Genomic DNA, 19,599 nt, shown 5'->3' on the forward strand with positions numbered 1-19,599 from the left:
TGCATGATCTTTCCGACCTAAAACCTTGTTGTTCTTCTGCTTGTGTTATAATTTCATTCAGTTTATTTGTTATCATTTTGTTTGTGTTTAATAAATTTATTCCACTGTAATTTTCCGTAAAAGGCTCTAGGGTTTAATTCAAGAACTTTTTTGTAAACCATTATTGCGACCCTTTATATAAAACATCTATAAAACTTTGCTTAAACTTGTCTTGTCGAATTTTGGCTGTTTTAAGGGAATGGGATAAAAAATAACACGTTAGTTTGAGATTTCATTTATTTTTTTATATCAGAGTATACTAAAGTAATATAGACTGACCATTACTTGAAAAAAGTATGAATTACAATTCAATATTTACATTCATCACTGAGATCGCTGGAAAAATCATTGGAATATAATTACAAAATCTTAAAAAAATCGGAACAGTTTAATCAAACCGGTTGTGTAATAATATTAATATGTTTAAAGCATGTCACATCATCCTAACTACATTTTTTTGTATTTTTCTGTATTAAACATAGAAATATTACAGATTTAGAGAAAAATGGAACATAATAGGTAATTTACATCTAAGAAATGAGTAAAGCATACTCAAGAATATATACAATTGTTAGAAAACCAAATACGACACCAATATATATGTCATAATATGTCAAGATTGTCATACACCATCGACAAAACTGACATACAGTCTTTAAATATGGTGAATAATTATACTTTTTTCAATTCAACTTCACCATCTACCAACGCAATGAAAAATATAAAGATCATCATTAAAATACAAAAATAATTAATGCCTATTTGGCGACGCACTTTACACAAAAAAATTGAATTGAAAAATTTCCTACAAAAATGTCTTATAATAAAAATTCACTAACTAAAAACTACACAGTTTAAAATTATTTACAGATACAGAAAAAAAATTCACTACTTACAGACGAACGTTTAATATACTCGAATATAAACACATGAGCCAGATCCGAAAGAGTAAACGTACCCTCTACATGACTTGAGGTCATAAATGCTCTACTATTGTGATAAAACTATAATTTAAATAAAGTAAACAAAGAATTATTTATTTACACTAACATATTTTTGTTATATTTTTTTCTAGTTTACTTTTACAGCATTGAAATAAGAAATTTGGCCGACATTTTTGCATATTTTCAACAATACAGTACAATAAATTGTATAAAATGAATAAGTACAGTTTGTCAAGTGTAGGAAATGCCTTAAATATGCGCAACAGACTGTAGTGCGTTATGTTTCCAGTTTCATCAGTCGAATTTGACTTTCACATAGTAAACATGTAGTCTGTGCAGAAATAATCGAAAAAGCAGTAACGTTATAGCCAAACCTTTAGAGAATAGTGACTGGAAGACGATGCTTGATTCATTACAATCTTACATGACGACATACAGATATTGTAGTATTGTATTGTACTATTATTTCACCAGAACGTACACAACAGGAAGAAAAAACTCTGAAAGAGTCTTTGGAAACAATTAAAATATATATATATATATATATATATATATATATATATATATATATATATATATATATATATATATATATATATATATAAGCTAACAATGAAAAGAAAATAATGCTGTGTTGGAATTTCGCTCCAATGGAAAGAACATTAAGAAAAGTACCAACAAAACTCTGGAAAAAGCTGCATTGATATAAAACAAAAGCTTGACTTTCCTTACAATAAATCAACAGATAAACTGAAGAATATTTGGTTAAAAAGAACATTGTAAATAGAGCTTCATAAGATTCTAAATAAAGCAGTAACACGAGAATTTCTTTTTGCCTTAAATGTGTTAACACAGCGATGCAGAGAGATGAGTCCACATATATATGCATGTTTTATAGATTAGGTATTAACCATATATGCATTAACCATAAAAACATGATCGAAATTCTGAGAACAGTTGCAGTTGACGAACAAGAATTGCGAATTATCCCAAGAACTATATTGGCACCAAACGTCAACAATCGAAATAGAACACTCAAGATCCGAAGATATACGAATCAGACGAGGACTGCGACAGGGTTGCGTCTTATCGCCCCTATTATTTACTATTCAAGAATTTAACAAACGTGGAAAAAACTCATTTTTTATAAGATCAGACCTTAGTTTGGAGCTCAGAATCCGAATGATCAGATGTTACGTTTTTTCTTTCTTGCTGTAAGGCTGTGAAAGTTGGACGAGCATTTCTCTAAAGTCCTCCATATCCTTCCTCCGCCAAGCACGTATTTCCCATATTTCACATGTCTTCATCGATGTTATCACGGAACCTTGATTGAACACAGTTTGTTTAAAATCAATAATATGCAATGTAAAAAAATTGGCGGCCATTTTAAGTCATATACAAATGTTCGTATTAAATATAAGTTATAAATTTACCAAAACGCTAGAGCATCCATCAACCAATTCTCCTTTCCTCAACATTCCCGGGATCGGACTATCAAAAAAGTTTCCGGTTTTTGTCAACAGTCTCTATATTCTCAATTGCACACTTAATATCCACACCGAATGACACTAATACATCTACGTTTTTTAGGTTGGCAACCGTGGTAAACAAAACTTCGCTAATAAGGGTTTTTATAGAGCTGCTCCAATATTAAGTTCGCTAACTATTCACAGTCTTTACATTAGTCTTAAAATCAAATTATTAACTAAGAAAGTTTTGGCAAACTTAGGTACTTGTAGACAACTTTTAAAATTTGGACTAAAACATAAAATATTTCTTTTAATATTTCTTTTTATACAATATTATGAGTATAGATTGATGAGTTATAACGATGTCCATTTTTTATTTTGGGAACCTAATTATACAACTATATATGTATAATGACCTCGCTACGTGCTAATTCGAGCGAATACTTATTAAAGGGATAAGAGAAATTTTTTTAATAGAAAAATCTCGTATTCCTCCAGACAATTATGGAATAGAAATCTAAAAAATTTCAAATGTTGACCGAAATTATGAAAATTAGCAGTATTTGAAGTGGTTAAGAGTGGTAATTTATGTGGTAAATAGATTGGCGAAAATATAGCTTTTCGTCCTTCGTACGAGATGTGAAAAATTGGATTAAAAGGGTCATATTTTTCATTGGAGATGAATATTGATCGAGAAGGCCAGGTTCTCTCCAAAAACATTGATGCTTTTAGTAATTAAACAGAACATACCACAAAAATAAGGGTCGCTAATTATTTTTCCCCATGAAATAGAACAATCCTGGTGTTTCTTTAACAGGTTCGTTGTAAGATTCCATTTACCCAATTTTTCAAATATAACAGTAAAAAAAAATGCATCATTCAATCCCATAACTACCCTCTCCAAGTCTATTGCAAAATTTAAATCAGTTTTAAAACATTTTAATATTCATCAAACTCTTCAAAATTGTCTCCAAGTTGTCGGCAGCTAATTAATACCTCAAAGAATGAAATTAAACTATGAAAATAAGAACAAACCTGATGAAAGTGGTGCTGATCAGTCGCGATTCTCTTACTACGAATTAAAACTAAACACCATTAAAAAGTCAATAAGAGTTCTTCCTATATTTATCACAGCACATTTTAGTTTCGTTTGAAAATTGCAGGAAAATAAAAAAGTTTGTTAAGAGAATCGCAACTGAGCAACACTAATCTGTGACGCAACAAAAGGTCACAATTTTACATCACAGGTGATGATTGTTTCTATACAAATGTGTGACTTCTATACATCCATTCTTTTAACACGAATCTAGGCTAGTACATTGTAATCGCAACGATATTGGTAAGGCCAATTTGCAAAACCCATGGATTACTAAAACAAATTATTGTAAAAGGAATAAAATATTTCAGAACATATAAAAGAAAAAATTAAGAAATCGACGTGGAAAGAATGCTTTTCGGGAACGTCGTCTTTTTTATCGTTGGGCAGGTGAGTTGATCTACGGGGACTAAAGAGTACGTTGCTTCTCTTCTCAATAGTTTGGGGGAAGTGATTGGACCTCGGCCACGTGATGCGGAACGAAGAAAAATATCGAATTCTTCAACTTGTTATGCAGGGTAAAGTATTTGGCAGAAGAGGACCGGGACGCCGTCGTATCTCGTGGTTGAAAAATCTCCGACAATGGTTTGGGATGACCTCAGCGGAGCTGTTTCGCAGAGCAGTCAACAAAACCATGATAGCCTTGATGATCGCCAACATCCGGACCGGATAAGGCACTGAAGAAGAAGAAGATTGGACTTAAGTAGGAACGTAGGGGCTTAAGAATACGTTGCTAAGTAAAGTAGTACCTATATTTAATACAGATGATAGTTTGGGTAAGTTTTTGAACCAAGTAATACGTCAATTTGAAAACTGAATATTTTTTTTTGCAAGGAATCCCGCTAAATTAGCAAGGCAGTAATTATTATGAAATTGGGCCCAGGAGACACTACGAGATCATCATCATCATCAGTAGCTCGACAACCCTTTCTGGGTACTGGCTTGTTCTAGGATTTTCCGCCATTCTGTTCTGTTCCTTGCTTTGTTTTTCCAGTCGGTAATCTTAAGTGTTTTCAGATCTTGTTCCACGTATCTAAGTTTGGGTCTTCCCTTTGACCTTCTCCCTACTGGTGTTTGGCTCATTATATATTTTGGTGTTTCAGTCTCTAACATCCGGTTCAACATGGCCCATTCAGCGCAGACGTCCGATCTTTATGGATGTTATGACCTCGGGTTCATTGTATGCTGTGTATAGTTCAAAATCTTATGCGCCATATATCATTTTCTTTCACCCCCTTATAAGGATTTTTCGTTTAAACGTACCTAATAGGTTCTCATCGCTTTTCGACAGTATCCATGTCTGTGATCCATATACAAGGACCGGTTTTATCAGGGTCTTGTATATTTTGTATTTCGTTTTTCTTGTGATGTTGTTAGAATTTAGATGTTTAATTAGTCTATTATATGTTTTATTAGCGATATGTATTCTTCTCTTAACTTCTTCATTGACATTGTTATTTGCGGCAACTAGTGAATCTAGATATGTAAAATTTTTCACGCTTTCGATGTTATAGTCTCCTATTGTCAGATTTGCAAAATATTTAACAAAAAAATCTGGTGAACCAGATACCTGGAAGAAAACCATATTGCAGACACGAGGAAGGAATGGTCCTCAACTACAAATCAATAGAAAGCAAAACTGAATGGAAAATTTTTAATTTTACTTAATTATTATTGATCTTACCCCTCACTGCGATATTGGAATCTGTAGTTTTAGCTCAATATTGATCTCGTATTGTATCTATTCTCACAGTTTTATATATTCGATTCGTTGTTTAATATGTCTGAAATTAAAACTTACATAAAGTAATAACTTGGAGACAAAATACTGTAATAAAAGGCAGAAATGTATAGAAGCAATCACCACCTATGGCTACCGCCTAACGTTTTCAAAGTGAAAAAAAAAATGCCAGTCTTATATAACTAAATATTCCTAATTTTCGTCTAAACTAATCAAGGCAGTGATTTCTGTACACTGTATCTACAGGGTGACTCGTAGTTTTTGTCGTGTTTAACTTTCGCTACGATTTTTACATACATTTAGATTTTCAACATGGATTCATAGACATATTTTTTATACAGAGTATAGGGTTACTATTAAGCAACTAGAGTTTCTACTTAAACAACATAAAATGTAAGATGTACATACAGTAATTTGCGTTGTTGGAATATTTATTCAATAACCAATTAATCGTATGAGCCTTGTTGCATAAATCGACAACAATACAAAAAATATATTTTAAATATTTTCGGATCAAAATTAACATATATAACAGTATATAGGTAAAAAATAAGTGTATATTTTTTACTTATAGTAGTACACATATATTTGCTACTTATATGTACTGCATCACGTATCTATTGCAATTTTAGCCGCACTAACCAGCGCACAAAATTAAATGATCGGATTGAAACAAATAATTCATTTAGCTTAATAAGTCATTTTGCTTTCCCACATAAATTATTTGATTCTTAATCAAAGAAACAATATAAGAAACAGACTAATCTCTGTTGGTAAAAAGAATATTGCCTCCCGATATACTATTTCTTTTGTCTATATTAAGTGGAAACAATAATCATAAGGTCTATGTAAAATACAAAAACGAGTTAGCAACGTGTTGACAGCTGACACCCGCCATGTTGACAGATGACAGCCGATAGCCGCCATTTTAACAGCTGATGTCCAATATGGACGGATCTAACCATCGTGTAAGGTGACGTGGCTTAAAACTAGCCTGTATACGTGCCACAATAGGTGAATAGGAGTTCGTAGAGTGAAATACACTGATCCCCTTTCTGAATTGACGCCAGTATGAGTTTTAGTATCAGCGTACGCTTAATAACAATTTCAAATGCGGATATTACAAAAATATTCCATGATTTAACCGATTGGTCAAATACAGCAAAGGACATTTATGTAAAGGTGAGCGAAATGATGTATTTTTGCCTCAAGTTATCGAACTTGTACAACTAGTGAAACGATCGAGCTTGACATTCGTTATGTAGCGTATCTCTGAGATGTATTTACTGCTAAGTATTAATTAGCGTTATCTACTATTCAGGATGACTTGCTCTCGCTATGGTTTAATTAAACAATACCGCTAAAGTAGACCAACGCGACGAAATTTCGCCATAATTAACGTTCTCTGAGATACTACACATTATTAGTAAATCCAATCTCAATTCTCCACCATCCTCCACGCGTATTGTTTGCCGTAAGGGGGTAGTACTAATTATCAGGTATTAATTAGATATACTGTAGATGGTAACAGAAAGCAGAATGAAGCGTTTTATGGCGAATTTTGATCGAATATCATCCTTTGAACTTGTGTGTACGTGAGCGTTCTCTCGCCCAAGACTCCGTAAGAGTTATTAACGACCAAGCGACAACGAAATTATGTCCTTACTATTGCTATTATGAGATTACGTCCTACTATTGGTACCGCCGTTATGTTACCAGTAGCTATCTCCGCTTCAAACAATGATCAGAGAAGCAATATTCCATACACATACATTTACACTATAATTCGACAGCGAAAGGAATCGCGTCAATATACCTACAATAAAGAACATACACATTAAAAAATAGTTTTTATGTCATTGATTTTGGTTATAACAAAAAATAAACGATCGTAAAGTCGTTGAAAAATTGTACTTACTTACTTTAATTAACTTCATTTAAGATGTCTTTGAACGAATAGTTTGTGGATAGGGTGAAACACATTTTAGCTTATTTCGTGACACTTGACAGATCTTTATCAGGGTTCTTATACTTCCACTTTGACGTCACAAGCGACGCCCCTTTTCAATATGGCGGCTTTGACGTCAGCTGTCATGTAAACTGTCAATTGTCTACCGCCATTTTTAGTCCAAATTAATTTTATTGCTATTATCAAACAATAAGGATTTTCGTGATGCGACATTTGAACCTGCGTATGAACAACCTAAATTTGATCTTTTAAATTGATTTTTTCGTTGACGTTTTTTTATAACTTCGTTGATTTAAATCAGTTTTGGCCTTAAGTTTACTGGTAATTGAATAATTATTCCTATCCATTTGTTTTTCGACATGTTAAAAAATCTTCATTGTTATTGTTTTCCTTATATATTATTTAAGTTAAATTATTTTTTTAAATTAACTCTCAATAAACTAAACAATCTTTTATAGCCACAATTCCTATTTGAGTTACAAAGGGGAGATTTACATCGCGAAAAGTGAACTGAAAAGATTATAATAGATAATTCTGCTGTTTTTTAGGTTACAAGGAAGATACCAGGTCCAATGCTAACCATTAATTGCATAGTATTTTGTCAATTTTATTCAGACAGGATCGACATAATCCTTTCAGTGTATTTTAAAAATACATGGGTGTTAAAAATATTAATATATTTAGTAATAAAACAAAAATTAGATTAAAAACTATAGGATTATAACAAAGTTATGGATTTCCTGAATTGCTGTTTTACACAACATCTTTTTTCTTCTATTCTATCAACAAATCTATTCCTGTATGTACCTGCAATCGTTAATGTATGTCTCCATTACTTTGGTTTCATTGTTTCAATTTATGACCGATTTTGACCTGTTTAGATGCCTTTATAACAAAAATAAAATAAAATATTGACTTGTTTGTACATGTGAGACCATTTTCAATAGGTAAAATAAAAAGTACTCACTCAAAAATTGGTTTTATTTTAGGACGAACGATTTTAGGCTATAAAATTCCAGCCATCCCGATTAAGGTCAATTAACCAATAACGGTTAAGTAACCTCAATCGGAAACCTGACGATGAATCTCCGTCCAAATTTCAATAAAATGAGTAGATAAGTATTTTCTTTTCTGTCGTAAATGTTAAAATAAAATACTGTTATCATGAACTTTGTTTTATGACAAATATACCAGATTTGTTGAGTTATTCAATTTTTATAAAAAGACAAATAGGAATAGCCAGTATAAAAGTAAATTAAAAGCAAGTTAAACTCTTAAAATAATACTTAGAGAAAACAATAACTATAAAAGCTTGACGAAAAGAATGTTTCAGGATATTAATTATCTCTCTCTAACAACAATTATTTATAGTTTTCAGCATTACAATCTAGGTCATTAGCGAGACCAACTATCAAAGAACCGATAACATTGTAGTCCAAAATATACAATTAATGAATACAAAGGCTCAAAGAACATTAAAAATATATACTTAATATATATAAATAGAAAATAGTAAAAATTTCATTGTACCTGTACAATATTAGATACACCAATGACCCAGTAATAAAAAATATTGTAACAATTGAAATCATCGGTAAAAAATTACATAAAACGACCAGATTTTGCAGAAAATTGTGCTTGTAGTAAAATTAGTTAAATATAATATGTAGAAAATTTAAAAATTCAGCACGGTATATAATATTTTGTTGTTGATTTTTCATCATACGGCAAAAACAATAAAATTTTTTGTATTTTCTCAAAAGTAAAGATTTGAAAAAGTTGTTCACAAAAATTTTATTATTTGTTTCTACTTTTCGTCAAAAAAATTTTATTATTTTATTTTTTTATCAAATTGTGGTAAATTATCATAGAGAATGAAATGAAGAATATAAAGAGAAATGAAAAATAACAAATCCCCTGCGATGACGGGGAAGTGATCGAAGCGATCAAACTAGGAGGAAATAAAATTATCCAGCTTTGGCCAAGCTTTTCACGGAATGCATCTACCAAGGAAAAACCCCTTATCAATGGAACAATGCAGCCATTATTTTATTACACAAGCAAGGAGACACAACAAATCTAAAAAAAAACTACCGTCCTATCAGTTTGCTTTCACACATGTATAAACTTTTCACAAAAATTATCAAAAAAAAACGGGACGCTAAATTAGACTTCAATCAGCCTAGAGAACAAGCTGGATTTAGATCGGGATACAGCACTAACGACCACTTACTAGTGATAAAGAACCTGATAGAGAAGCCTGCAGAATACAACAAACCAATGGCACTGATATTTGTCGACTGCGAGAAAGCATTCGATAACATAAGCCATCAGAAAATGTTAAAAGCATTGACAGAATGCCGCATAGACCATCGGTACACTAACATAACATAATCAAATACATCTAACCAAAATGCCACAGCTAGCGTAAGACTATCTGAACAAGAAACAAATAAATTCTGTATACAGCGAGGAGTACGGCAAGGAGACACCGTCTCTCCAAAGCTATTCACGACGCTTTTAGAACATACTTGCAAGAAAGCACATCTGAACGAGCATGGTATCAACGGAGAGAAACTTATTCATTTGAATTTGCAGATGACATCGTTCTTATAGCCGATCGTATGGATGATGCAATAATAATGTTTGAACAATTATATCACGCTTCCTTGGAGGTCAGACTATTAGATTAATATGAACAAGACGCAAATAATGACTAATCTAGTGCTAAATCGAAATATTTCGATTTCTGGCGCTGAAAGAAGTCAAAAAATGGTCAATTTTTGAACATTTTTTTCAATTGTCTGCCATTTGTTTTGTTTTAAGAATTTTCAATTTTTCTGGTAAACTATCAAGTTAGGGCACTTCTTTTTTAAAACACGTCTCGAATTTTATGTTTCAGATTTGCCGTTTCACAGATTAACTGTCCGCCATGGAGCAGTAGTTTTTGTAGTTTTTGGACGAAATATTTGCCAAATATGATAAATAAAATACAAAAAAATTTTAAATGTGGGATTTTTTAGCATTCTAGACCGTAATATTACCTTCATCCACCAACCATCACCGGTTTTACCTTCAAATAAGTTGAGTGGAGGGGCATATTTTTGAATCATTGTCTTACCTATCACGTCATCAGTTTGACATTTACCTTAGTCCGAATATATGATATAAAAGCCAATATTTTAGACACATTTGGTCGTGCAAAGGGGTCAAACTGAAGTGAAATTTAATTTAGGTAGGCAAGAACACGATAAAATTAATAGGATAAAAAATAATTAAAGAAAATGAAAGCTATAAACTAGCCACAGCTTACAAAAATCGTGCCCGAACAATTAAAACTAAACAGATCCGAAATCCAGTCGCCTGTAGAGACGAAGCACTACTCGCCCCTTACTCCCTCTATCGCCATTTTATGATTCTTCAGCAAATGCATGCGCCGTCATCTAAAGCGCGCTTTCTCTTGGCTGTGAACATATTATAAATCAAATCAAATCATCGTAAATCAACCCTGTAACTTGGTCTTTCTTAGTTCTACTGTAAAATTCGACAATATACAGCCTCATATATTTTTATTCGTGATGTAAAATTAGATATTCATCTTTCTACGTGTCTCGCAAAGTAAATTGTAAGTTTCCTATGCTATATGATGAAAAATCAATTATACTTTTGCACAAAAAATTAATAAATAAAATCAAACTTGCCAAAAACTACGCGACAGTCTATTTAGGCAGATCTACTTAAAATTACTATAAGATAAAATCACACTCTGGCCGACTAAATATACACGAAAACACACACTATGACGAATGTTTGTTCAGCGCGAAATTGTCCCGTATCGTTTGCTTCTTTTTGCATTGCATAGAATCCCTGATTTATATTTGGTGTAAAGACGTATCTATTTACTACATAGGTCCATTTTTAAGAGGTAAATAGAGAGACAAAGAATGGTACAATATACGTTAACGACCGTTATCTTCGCACGACCACCCTCGGTGATTCCCACTGATGCGGCGAAGGGGGTAGTTCTGAAGGATGGGCTACTGTTGAACTGTAAAATAAAAAAGATAACGTTAGCATACTTTATGTAATTTCAATTTTCAACAAATAGTCAATGATAAACTGAATTGGGTTACTTTTTACACAAAAATTGTTAACAGCTTCGCTTAGTTATTCTTAATATATATTTTGAGATTAAAATTGACTCATGTGTAGCTTACTACAGCCACAGGGACAAAATAAAAAAGTATTTATATCCGAAAAAAATTTATATAAGTAGAGTAAAAGTAATGCAGATAGATCTTTGATCTAGGATACAGATCGATAAAAAAATAACTGAAATCATGTGCACTACAGTTATAGCGAAGAAGTAATTTCCTGTATTGATCATATCAATAACACGGAAGTCCTAAGAAGAATAGCTGGCAATTGATTGTTTCAGTTAGTTTTACAAAGAAAAGTTTATGGAGCATGATACTGAGAAGAACACAAATTTCCTGGCTACGTACGGGTTAAGTACGAAATTGTTCGGGCAATAACAAGGGAATTGAAATAATCATCATCAATATTCGCAAGACCAGCTACCATATGCAGTAATATATCCCTGTCCACCGTGGTATGTACAAGATGTACAAGTTGTGCGATATTTTTGGTCCCCTCCATTATCGTACCGTCTTTATCGAAGACTATATTCCTTTTTTTTATTACTCGTTAGCCCTCAATACTCCTGGCGACACCTTGCAGGTCTCGGATTCTCTAAACTCAATGTGTTATCAAAGTAACCGCTACTTTCATTGTTACCTACCTCATGGTACTGTATGCTGCCTATTATATCATCTGCTTGTTTTTCAATAATTAAAATCTCATAGATATGTTGTATTGAGCTGCTTGACTAGTTATTAAACAATTAAATCGACTTCCCCAGGTACATTTCTCCATATGTACTTAACTTTACCGTACAGAGATTTTTCATTTTGGCTACATACGCTCCATCATTGTGGCGCTGATCATTGCTATTCCTAATGACTTTATTCACTCGTCTACATATTCTGAATTCTACAACATATATTACTTGTTCTTATCTCTTAGTAACCTGAAATGTTCTACTCTTCTTCTTGGCATTTTTCTGTATCTATTTCAGCAGTAATGAGAATAAATAAGGACTACGACTAAGCTGATGGATATGGTAGATCGAGGCAGGGTCCATTTAAGAGCCCTTCAGACACTTAGATCGCCTAAGACGGGTCAATTGTATTACCCCTATCTTACGGAATAGGAACATATCGACCTAGTCTTCGGCGTTTCTGGGGCCCAGGCTACTCCAGGCTCCCATATTTGCTAGCATCAGCAAGGGCTCCAAGTCTGAGCACTTCCTGCTGCTCCGAACATCTAATCCTTTAGTAACCTTGTGGCCTCACAGAAAACCACAAGCCTCTTTAACGGTAACTCCCTAATTTGACTCGGTTGTCAAAGACCGAACCCAGGCTCTGCCATCTCTGATAGGCCAGTGCCGGACACTTCCAGAGGACATGTCCCCTTCCACCTCCTCATTGCAAAGACAGCACCATGGGCCATCAGCCAATCCAAGCAGACGAAGGGGCCGCTTGAGGCTACAGTGGCCGGTAAGCATACTGACCACCAGAAAGCATTTTCTATGGTCTAGGAGAAGTTGGGCTGTAAGAATTTTGGATATCCTCCACTATGTGGAGCCTAGCCTGTCTCATACCACCACAACTGGCCCAGGTGTTCTGGAACCTCCGCAGAAGAAGCTCTTTGAAACTACCCCGACCAGTACTGAAGGACACAATCACAGGTTCGGGTCCCACCGGCAGAGTGGATAAGCCATGACTTGCCAGGGAGTCAGCCTGTTCCCTTCCACGCCTGTGTGTTCCGTTAGCAGTTCAAGGCCCAGCTTAGAGCTGACTTTGGTCGCTTCCAGAGCCCTTAGCGCTGCTTGACTGTCCGAGCAGATAGAGATGGACCTGCCTGAGCAAGTCCTATATATAATCTCCTGAGCGCATACCAGGATCTCAAAGTTCTCGGACTGAAAGAATGATGCATGAGAGCAAAGATCCTGACCAGATTCAAATCCGATTCCGGTCCCATATACTCCAACACTTGCCCGTTCGTCCATTCTGGACCCATTCGTGAACCAGGTTAGTCCGCTTCGACGGATCAGTGCAAGCTCTCGTTCCATCCACTCATCCCGGTCAGAAAGTTGAAACAAGACGGAGGATGAGAACTCAAATTCGGGGGCCATGCTGTCCTGTACCATAGAGAGCACAGGACAACAATCGAGGAAATTTATAACTATCTTCTACATATATCCTTATTCAAGCTATATTATAGAATCTCTTGAAGTACTATTTAGTATGCTTTCTCAAGATCAATGAATACTTTTGAATATCTTGAATTTTTACTACAATATAAATGTACCTTGGCTGACATAAAGGAATATGATGCTGGTCTGCCTTACATAGACTCTAATTTTCAGATAATTTTGTTTCTTCATGAGGGGCTCAATAATTTCCTCATTTCGTTAGTCATTTAGTTGGTACCTTGTTAAACAGCAATGTTATCGTACTGGAAGATAAAGAGATCACGTAAGAATGCAGTATTCGGCATAAAGAAAATTACCAAGAAAGCATTGGAATATAATAGAACAGCATTCCTATGTATGATTGCCTTGAAGAAAGCATTAGACAGAGTAAAACACAAAAGCTTAATTTATCTTTGGTATACTAGGGAAATTTCTTTGGATGTCATAAAAACTAGTGAAAATATCTACCAAAACTATTACGATGTCAGGCAGAATAGGTGGATAACATACGTATATAGAAATAGGCAACAGAATTGAACTTATTTGCATATTTGCTAACTCTTCGCTTTTAATTTTAATCATGGATGAGGCCATCAAAAGTGTCCACAAATGAAAATTGTCCAGAATGGGATTCTGTGTTATGCAGACAATGCAATATTCGATATGAGTCCACAACTCAACGCAAGTCCACGATGATCTGTTGTCAATTTTCTCTGAAATGGAAATAATTGTGTGAGATCAGGATTATGGTCAGAAAATCCTTGTTTTATTTAGGCTTTTAGTTTGCATCTTCAAGGAAGAGAATCCAAATTTGGATCGATATAAATTTTGTAAAAAGTCGGACGGAAAACGTCTTTCGTGGACTCCGCATAGATGTTCGAGGAGCTTATTCTTGATAGGTCAGCATGATGATTCGACAAAGACACTAACATGGCACATATCATATAAAAAACGATTCCTTTCAGAATTCTTTACTCTCTTTAGTAAAACACTTGGAGATTAGCTGTGTCTAGGACCTCATCTAGGCCAGGTATCAATGCAAGAGCAACAGAGTTTATTATAACGATCTCGATGCAGAAAACTAAAAAATAGTAGATAATCAGTAAAGAACCAACCATATGTACATTAGAAATCGATGGCGTTAGCATTGGACAAGTAATGGAAATAAAATAGCTTGGAATTTCACTGTCCAGCTACAGAGACTTGGAGAGAAAAGTGAGATCAAGTATAAAAAGCAGATAGTTCTATAATCAATAAAATCAATAATTTACAAAGTCGATATAGGTAAGACCAATAATAAAGTATGCATCACAAACAAGATCCGACTCACCTACAACACAAAGGTTGCTGGTAACAGCGGAGATTTTAATGCTGAGAAGAATCACAGAAAATACGCTCAGAAACCGAAAGCGGAGTATAAACATAAATAGGAAATGTCACTTACAGCATATAAACGAATGGATACTGAACAAATATATGAGTGTGGATGCTTACTTGGAATGATAGAATTACATCAGAATATATTAGTAGAATCTTTGGTAATTAATTTAACCTGTAAAGTTTCTAGTAGCAAGATAGCAAGAGATAAATCACCAAAGGTAGAAGAAGTATTGGGCGACCACGCAAATCAGTATCAGAATTTTGCTCATAGTGCAAAATCTACGTGTATACAAGTCGACTTTGGATGTATTTCATGCATCCGTAAAAAATATACAAATTGCTTATGATGATCACCAATATTCGAAACCAATATACACTGTACGACAAAAAATGTACATACAAAACTATTCGTCATCTTCAATATTTCGTTATAGCAGTTGAGGGATGTATTTTTTTTAATAAGTTGTTAGAAACTTATAACTCATTATATTTTTTACAAAAGCACTAAAATATAATATATTAACATGTATATTTTATTACTAACTTAACATGGTATTTAGGACCGTATTTAGGATATCGGTTAATATCATCTAAAAAAAAATTAATCTATTAGATTATTATAAACTTTGTCAAATTAGAACATATATACATATACTTAAAACAGTTTTTTATTTATAAAAACATATTCCAGTCACCAGATGATTAGGTGCTCAGATGATAAAAAAATGATTTGTGGTTTCGATCAATTAGTAAGCTGTAACTTTCACCTTTTGTTTTTAAATAACCCAATTCAGAATGATGATGTAAAGTTGTATCTACAGTGACAAAGCTCGTGTAAATATGTGTCAAGTCTGTATGAAGTGAAAGAAAAAATGCAACTATGTATAAAAAAAAACTATAAAAAGATGCATATTCGTACAACTTCGCATAATTTTAACTAACAAATATTATTTTAAAGAAATTCGTTTTCTTCCAAGCATGCGTACTTCTAGCAAGTTTGGGTCAACCGTTTATATTCTTCATCGTTGATATGAATATGAGAATTAAATGCAAATATGAGACAAAAAGAGAAATCAAACGATTTCTACTTAGCGAAACCGAATTCAATAATACCGTCATTCTGCAAATATGAGAATTCCTTTTTAAATAGATTGTGACAATATTTTATTGGTAAAATACAATCCTAAACTATCACTATATTGTTCATTTTTTCTTCTATTCCCATTAAGATTTGATAAACAATTTTTAAATTACGAGTACAACGCATTAGTAGTATCTCCAAGTTTTCCTTACGTTACAGACCTTTTTTTTGATACCAAACACAATTTGGGTGTAGGCTGCTCCTCAAATATTGTGTACAAATGATATACCGGGCCTACAGTTTAACGTTGATTCCAAAAGACTAAAACTGCAGAAACGGTTCCACTCCGGTGATTTACAATAATTGTCTTTAGAGAGACGACCTTGGAATAATTTTTATCGTTTGTTTGTAGTTTTTTATTTATTTAATTTTTGATCGTTTGCTGTATTATACTACAAATACAATTATAATTTCTTAGTGGCTGCACTCCTAAAGCTGTAGTCTTCCAAACAACTATTTCTTTAGATTTTTAGGAGAATATGTCACATGCACCGAGAGGTATTGAGTTTTGCCATTTTCTGCCCAAACGTTTATTTTATTCCCAATTTCGTTAGATTTTATTCATTTGTTAACTGGTTGGTTTAATTATATACCCCCTTGTATGCGTCCTAGTCATCGAGCAAAGAGACAAAAGAGGGAATGTAAAGGTAGTGGGGGCAAAAATATTGTTAGACAGGAAGTGCCATCTTGAGAGGCCACATTAAACAAGGAAAGAGAGACTCTTTCCTTGTTTAAGAAATCAAATTTAGTTGGGTTATGTTATTGTTGATGTTATTGTTTGTCCCAACTGTCACATGAAAGATTATTTGTACTTTCTATTGAAGTTTTTTCACAATTGTTTCACATTTTAGACTATTATTGTTATTATTTAATTAAAACTTTATTGTGTTCTAGTGTTAAAAACAGTATTTTAAGTGTATTATGTATTAATATTATGTAATATAACAAATAAATAGATAAATTAGAACCCCTACACCACTGTATGATTATTGTGAAGTGTCATGAAATTTAAATTTGGCGCATTCGGATTTCCGGATATGTCCGCCATCAGAGGCCACTTTTTTGGTCTCCTTTTCATAACGATTAGATTCCCTCTTTTGTGTTTTTGCTCGATGGTCCTAGTACACGTTTTGTGGTTCTATTTATGTTGGTGAAACTGACTGACACCTATCAAGATGGCATGTTTCACCACTTCTGGTAAACAGTAGAAATATGGTTCAGTTTTCTACTATTTAAATTGTCAGTTTTGGTTAAAATCTTTTATATTCCATTGTTACTTCCTTCAATGGGGTAAGTCTTCACTATTATTCTACATAAATTCACTATTTTCGATAAATACTTCCACGGTTTTTTAGTAAGTTTTTGTATTTGAGTTTTTAGTTAAACATAACCTCTATTTACATCTTTTAAAATATTTTTCAAGTACATGCTTTAGTAATTTATCATTTTCATTATATGTAAATGTGCTTGCCTTTGCTCTGTAATTCTAAATTTAGCATTCGCGCATTTTACATTTTACTTGCAAGGTAAAGAATAAGAACTTAAATATTGCTAAATATTGGCTGTTTCGTTTCGTGTTTTTTCTCAGAAACTTGCATTCTTTCCTGGAATTTTATTGGATTAATATCATATGTAAGAAAGCAGTTCTATCGACCACAATTAACATGTAACAATAGCAGTTGCAGCCAATTCATTTTACAGTCCAACAAGCAGATTTCTTCATCAACATCTTAATGAAGATAAACAAACACAACAAGACGCAGTATTTGCTTATGTATTTAATGCAGAATTGATCTCTTTATTTTGTTATTTTAAACTTATATGTTGTCTATATATTTTAATAGCATACTTGTCCTATCCGATTTCCTCATTGTACAAGAAGATTAAAATAAGAACATACCTAGAGTATGCTGGTCGAAGCCCCTAAAGAACGGAACCCAGCGTTCTCTCGTTATATCTGCTTTAGATGGCATATTACCAATTTTGTTCCATTTCAAAAACGTTTTTTTGTCACGTTTCACCGTCAGTCCTAGACATCGGCTTTGTTCATGTTTTTATTATATCTCATAGTTTCGTAATTAATTGGATCAATTTAATATCTTTTGCTGGGTTAGAAGTAGTACCAGCTATACAATTACATGTGAACAGATCCTGATAAACGAAAGCAAACACCAACCAGTCTCCTTCAGTATTTTAAGATCCTTCGGCCAATAAATAGGTCGGTCGGAAAGTACATCAGGTGTTTTCACATTCAGGCTATGAATATTGTATGCAACTGTCTGACCCTGTCATAGCACCAAGCCAGAAAGATAGTAGGTATACTTTTTTTTATTCACATATTTTTATTCTGTGAATAAATATTCACAATCACTTTAATCGAAGGCAAATAAAACTAAAATATGGTATGTATTTGGTTTACATATAATTTTTAAATAATTCGTTCAACCAGGTCTCCAGATCTAACGGTTTCTTCGTCTGTCTATCTTAGCACGTTTCTATAATATGAGTAATTAATTAAAACGTTTCCTCTTTCTGTCACTTCATTACTAAGCGCTCACAATGTTTTACCTATTGAACAAAAATTAACGGGCAAATGCGAATTTGTGCGAAGATGCAATAAAAAATAATAAAAAAATAAAAGCACTAACCTAAAAAAGAAATGCAGTCACGCAGCACAGAGAAAGATGACGGGTGATAACAGAATTTCTAGGGTCTTCTTGAAGGGTGCACAGCTGTTATCATCCTTCCTGTACAACAACCATCATCTTACTTGAGCCGTTATTTTTAATTACTTGAATTAACTACAGTGTGTTTAAATTTTTATTACCGTTACTTTTCATAAATACTAGTTTTGATTTTTAAATAAAGAAACACTAATATTGCACCAATATTCGTTGTTATATGCTGGTTTTGTAGACAAATCCGCTCTTAAAACTATTTCACATTCATACAATTGTATGAGAATAAAACAGTTTAAGGATCTATACAGAGCAGTTACTATAAAGACAAGGTTACTTACGGGTTGAAAGGCTTAGCTTATCGGTATATGAATAGAAAGACACCATCACCACAATATAGTTTTGAATTCTTTTGAGGTTAACCTTAATGGTTCCATTAAGAAGAGTATTTTCAAAATTAAGAATGGTTGCTAAACGAACAGATTTGAAATTTTAATGGAAAAAACTGTCGACGAGATTTTAATCAATGTGTCAAAAGTATTTACGACGATAAAAGTATTTTGTACGAATAATTTGCAACCAAATAAGGAGGGTTTTACACAATACAGAATAAATTTAAAAATGTAGCTGATGTAAGCGATAACATCGAGGAAAGTTGGGAAAAACTCAAAAATAACATAATTAACGCAGCAACACTTGGAGAGAGGAAAGTAACGAACACTAACACAAACATATCAAAAAAGAAAACCTCATAGTTCAGAGAGGAAGTGAAGACAAAATGTGATGAAAAGAAGAAAGCCTTTTTACAATACAGAACACAACAAAG

At 33.2% G+C, this 19,599-nt stretch overlaps 1 protein-coding gene across 9 annotated transcripts in view; it reads right to left on the reverse strand.

Moving 5' to 3' along the window:
- Positions 1 to 262: 262 nt before the first annotated feature.
- Positions 263 to 19,599, reverse strand: part of nmo (serine/threonine-protein kinase nemo) — a 372,069-nt gene continuing 352,732 nt past the window's right edge. For 5 of the 9 annotated variants that reach the window (XR_011950117.1, XR_011950115.1, XR_011950116.1 and 2 more), the window contains one exon: positions 263 to 11,306. Coding sequence is in view for 2 of the 9 variants with exons in the window: in XM_072523946.1 (XP_072380047.1) it covers positions 11,228 to 11,306 (79 nt within the window). In the remaining 7 variants the exon portion in view is untranslated. Of the gene's footprint in view, positions 11,307 to 18,743; positions 18,843 to 19,599 lie in introns of those variants that run through there. The other 4 variants (XR_011950114.1, XM_072523945.1, XM_072523949.1 and 1 more) reach the window with 4 other exon arrangements.

This window comes from Diabrotica undecimpunctata, chromosome 2 (assembly GCF_040954645.1).
Source record: "Diabrotica undecimpunctata isolate CICGRU chromosome 2, icDiaUnde3, whole genome shotgun sequence".
Classification (NCBI taxonomy): domain Eukaryota; kingdom Metazoa; phylum Arthropoda; class Insecta; order Coleoptera; family Chrysomelidae; genus Diabrotica; species Diabrotica undecimpunctata.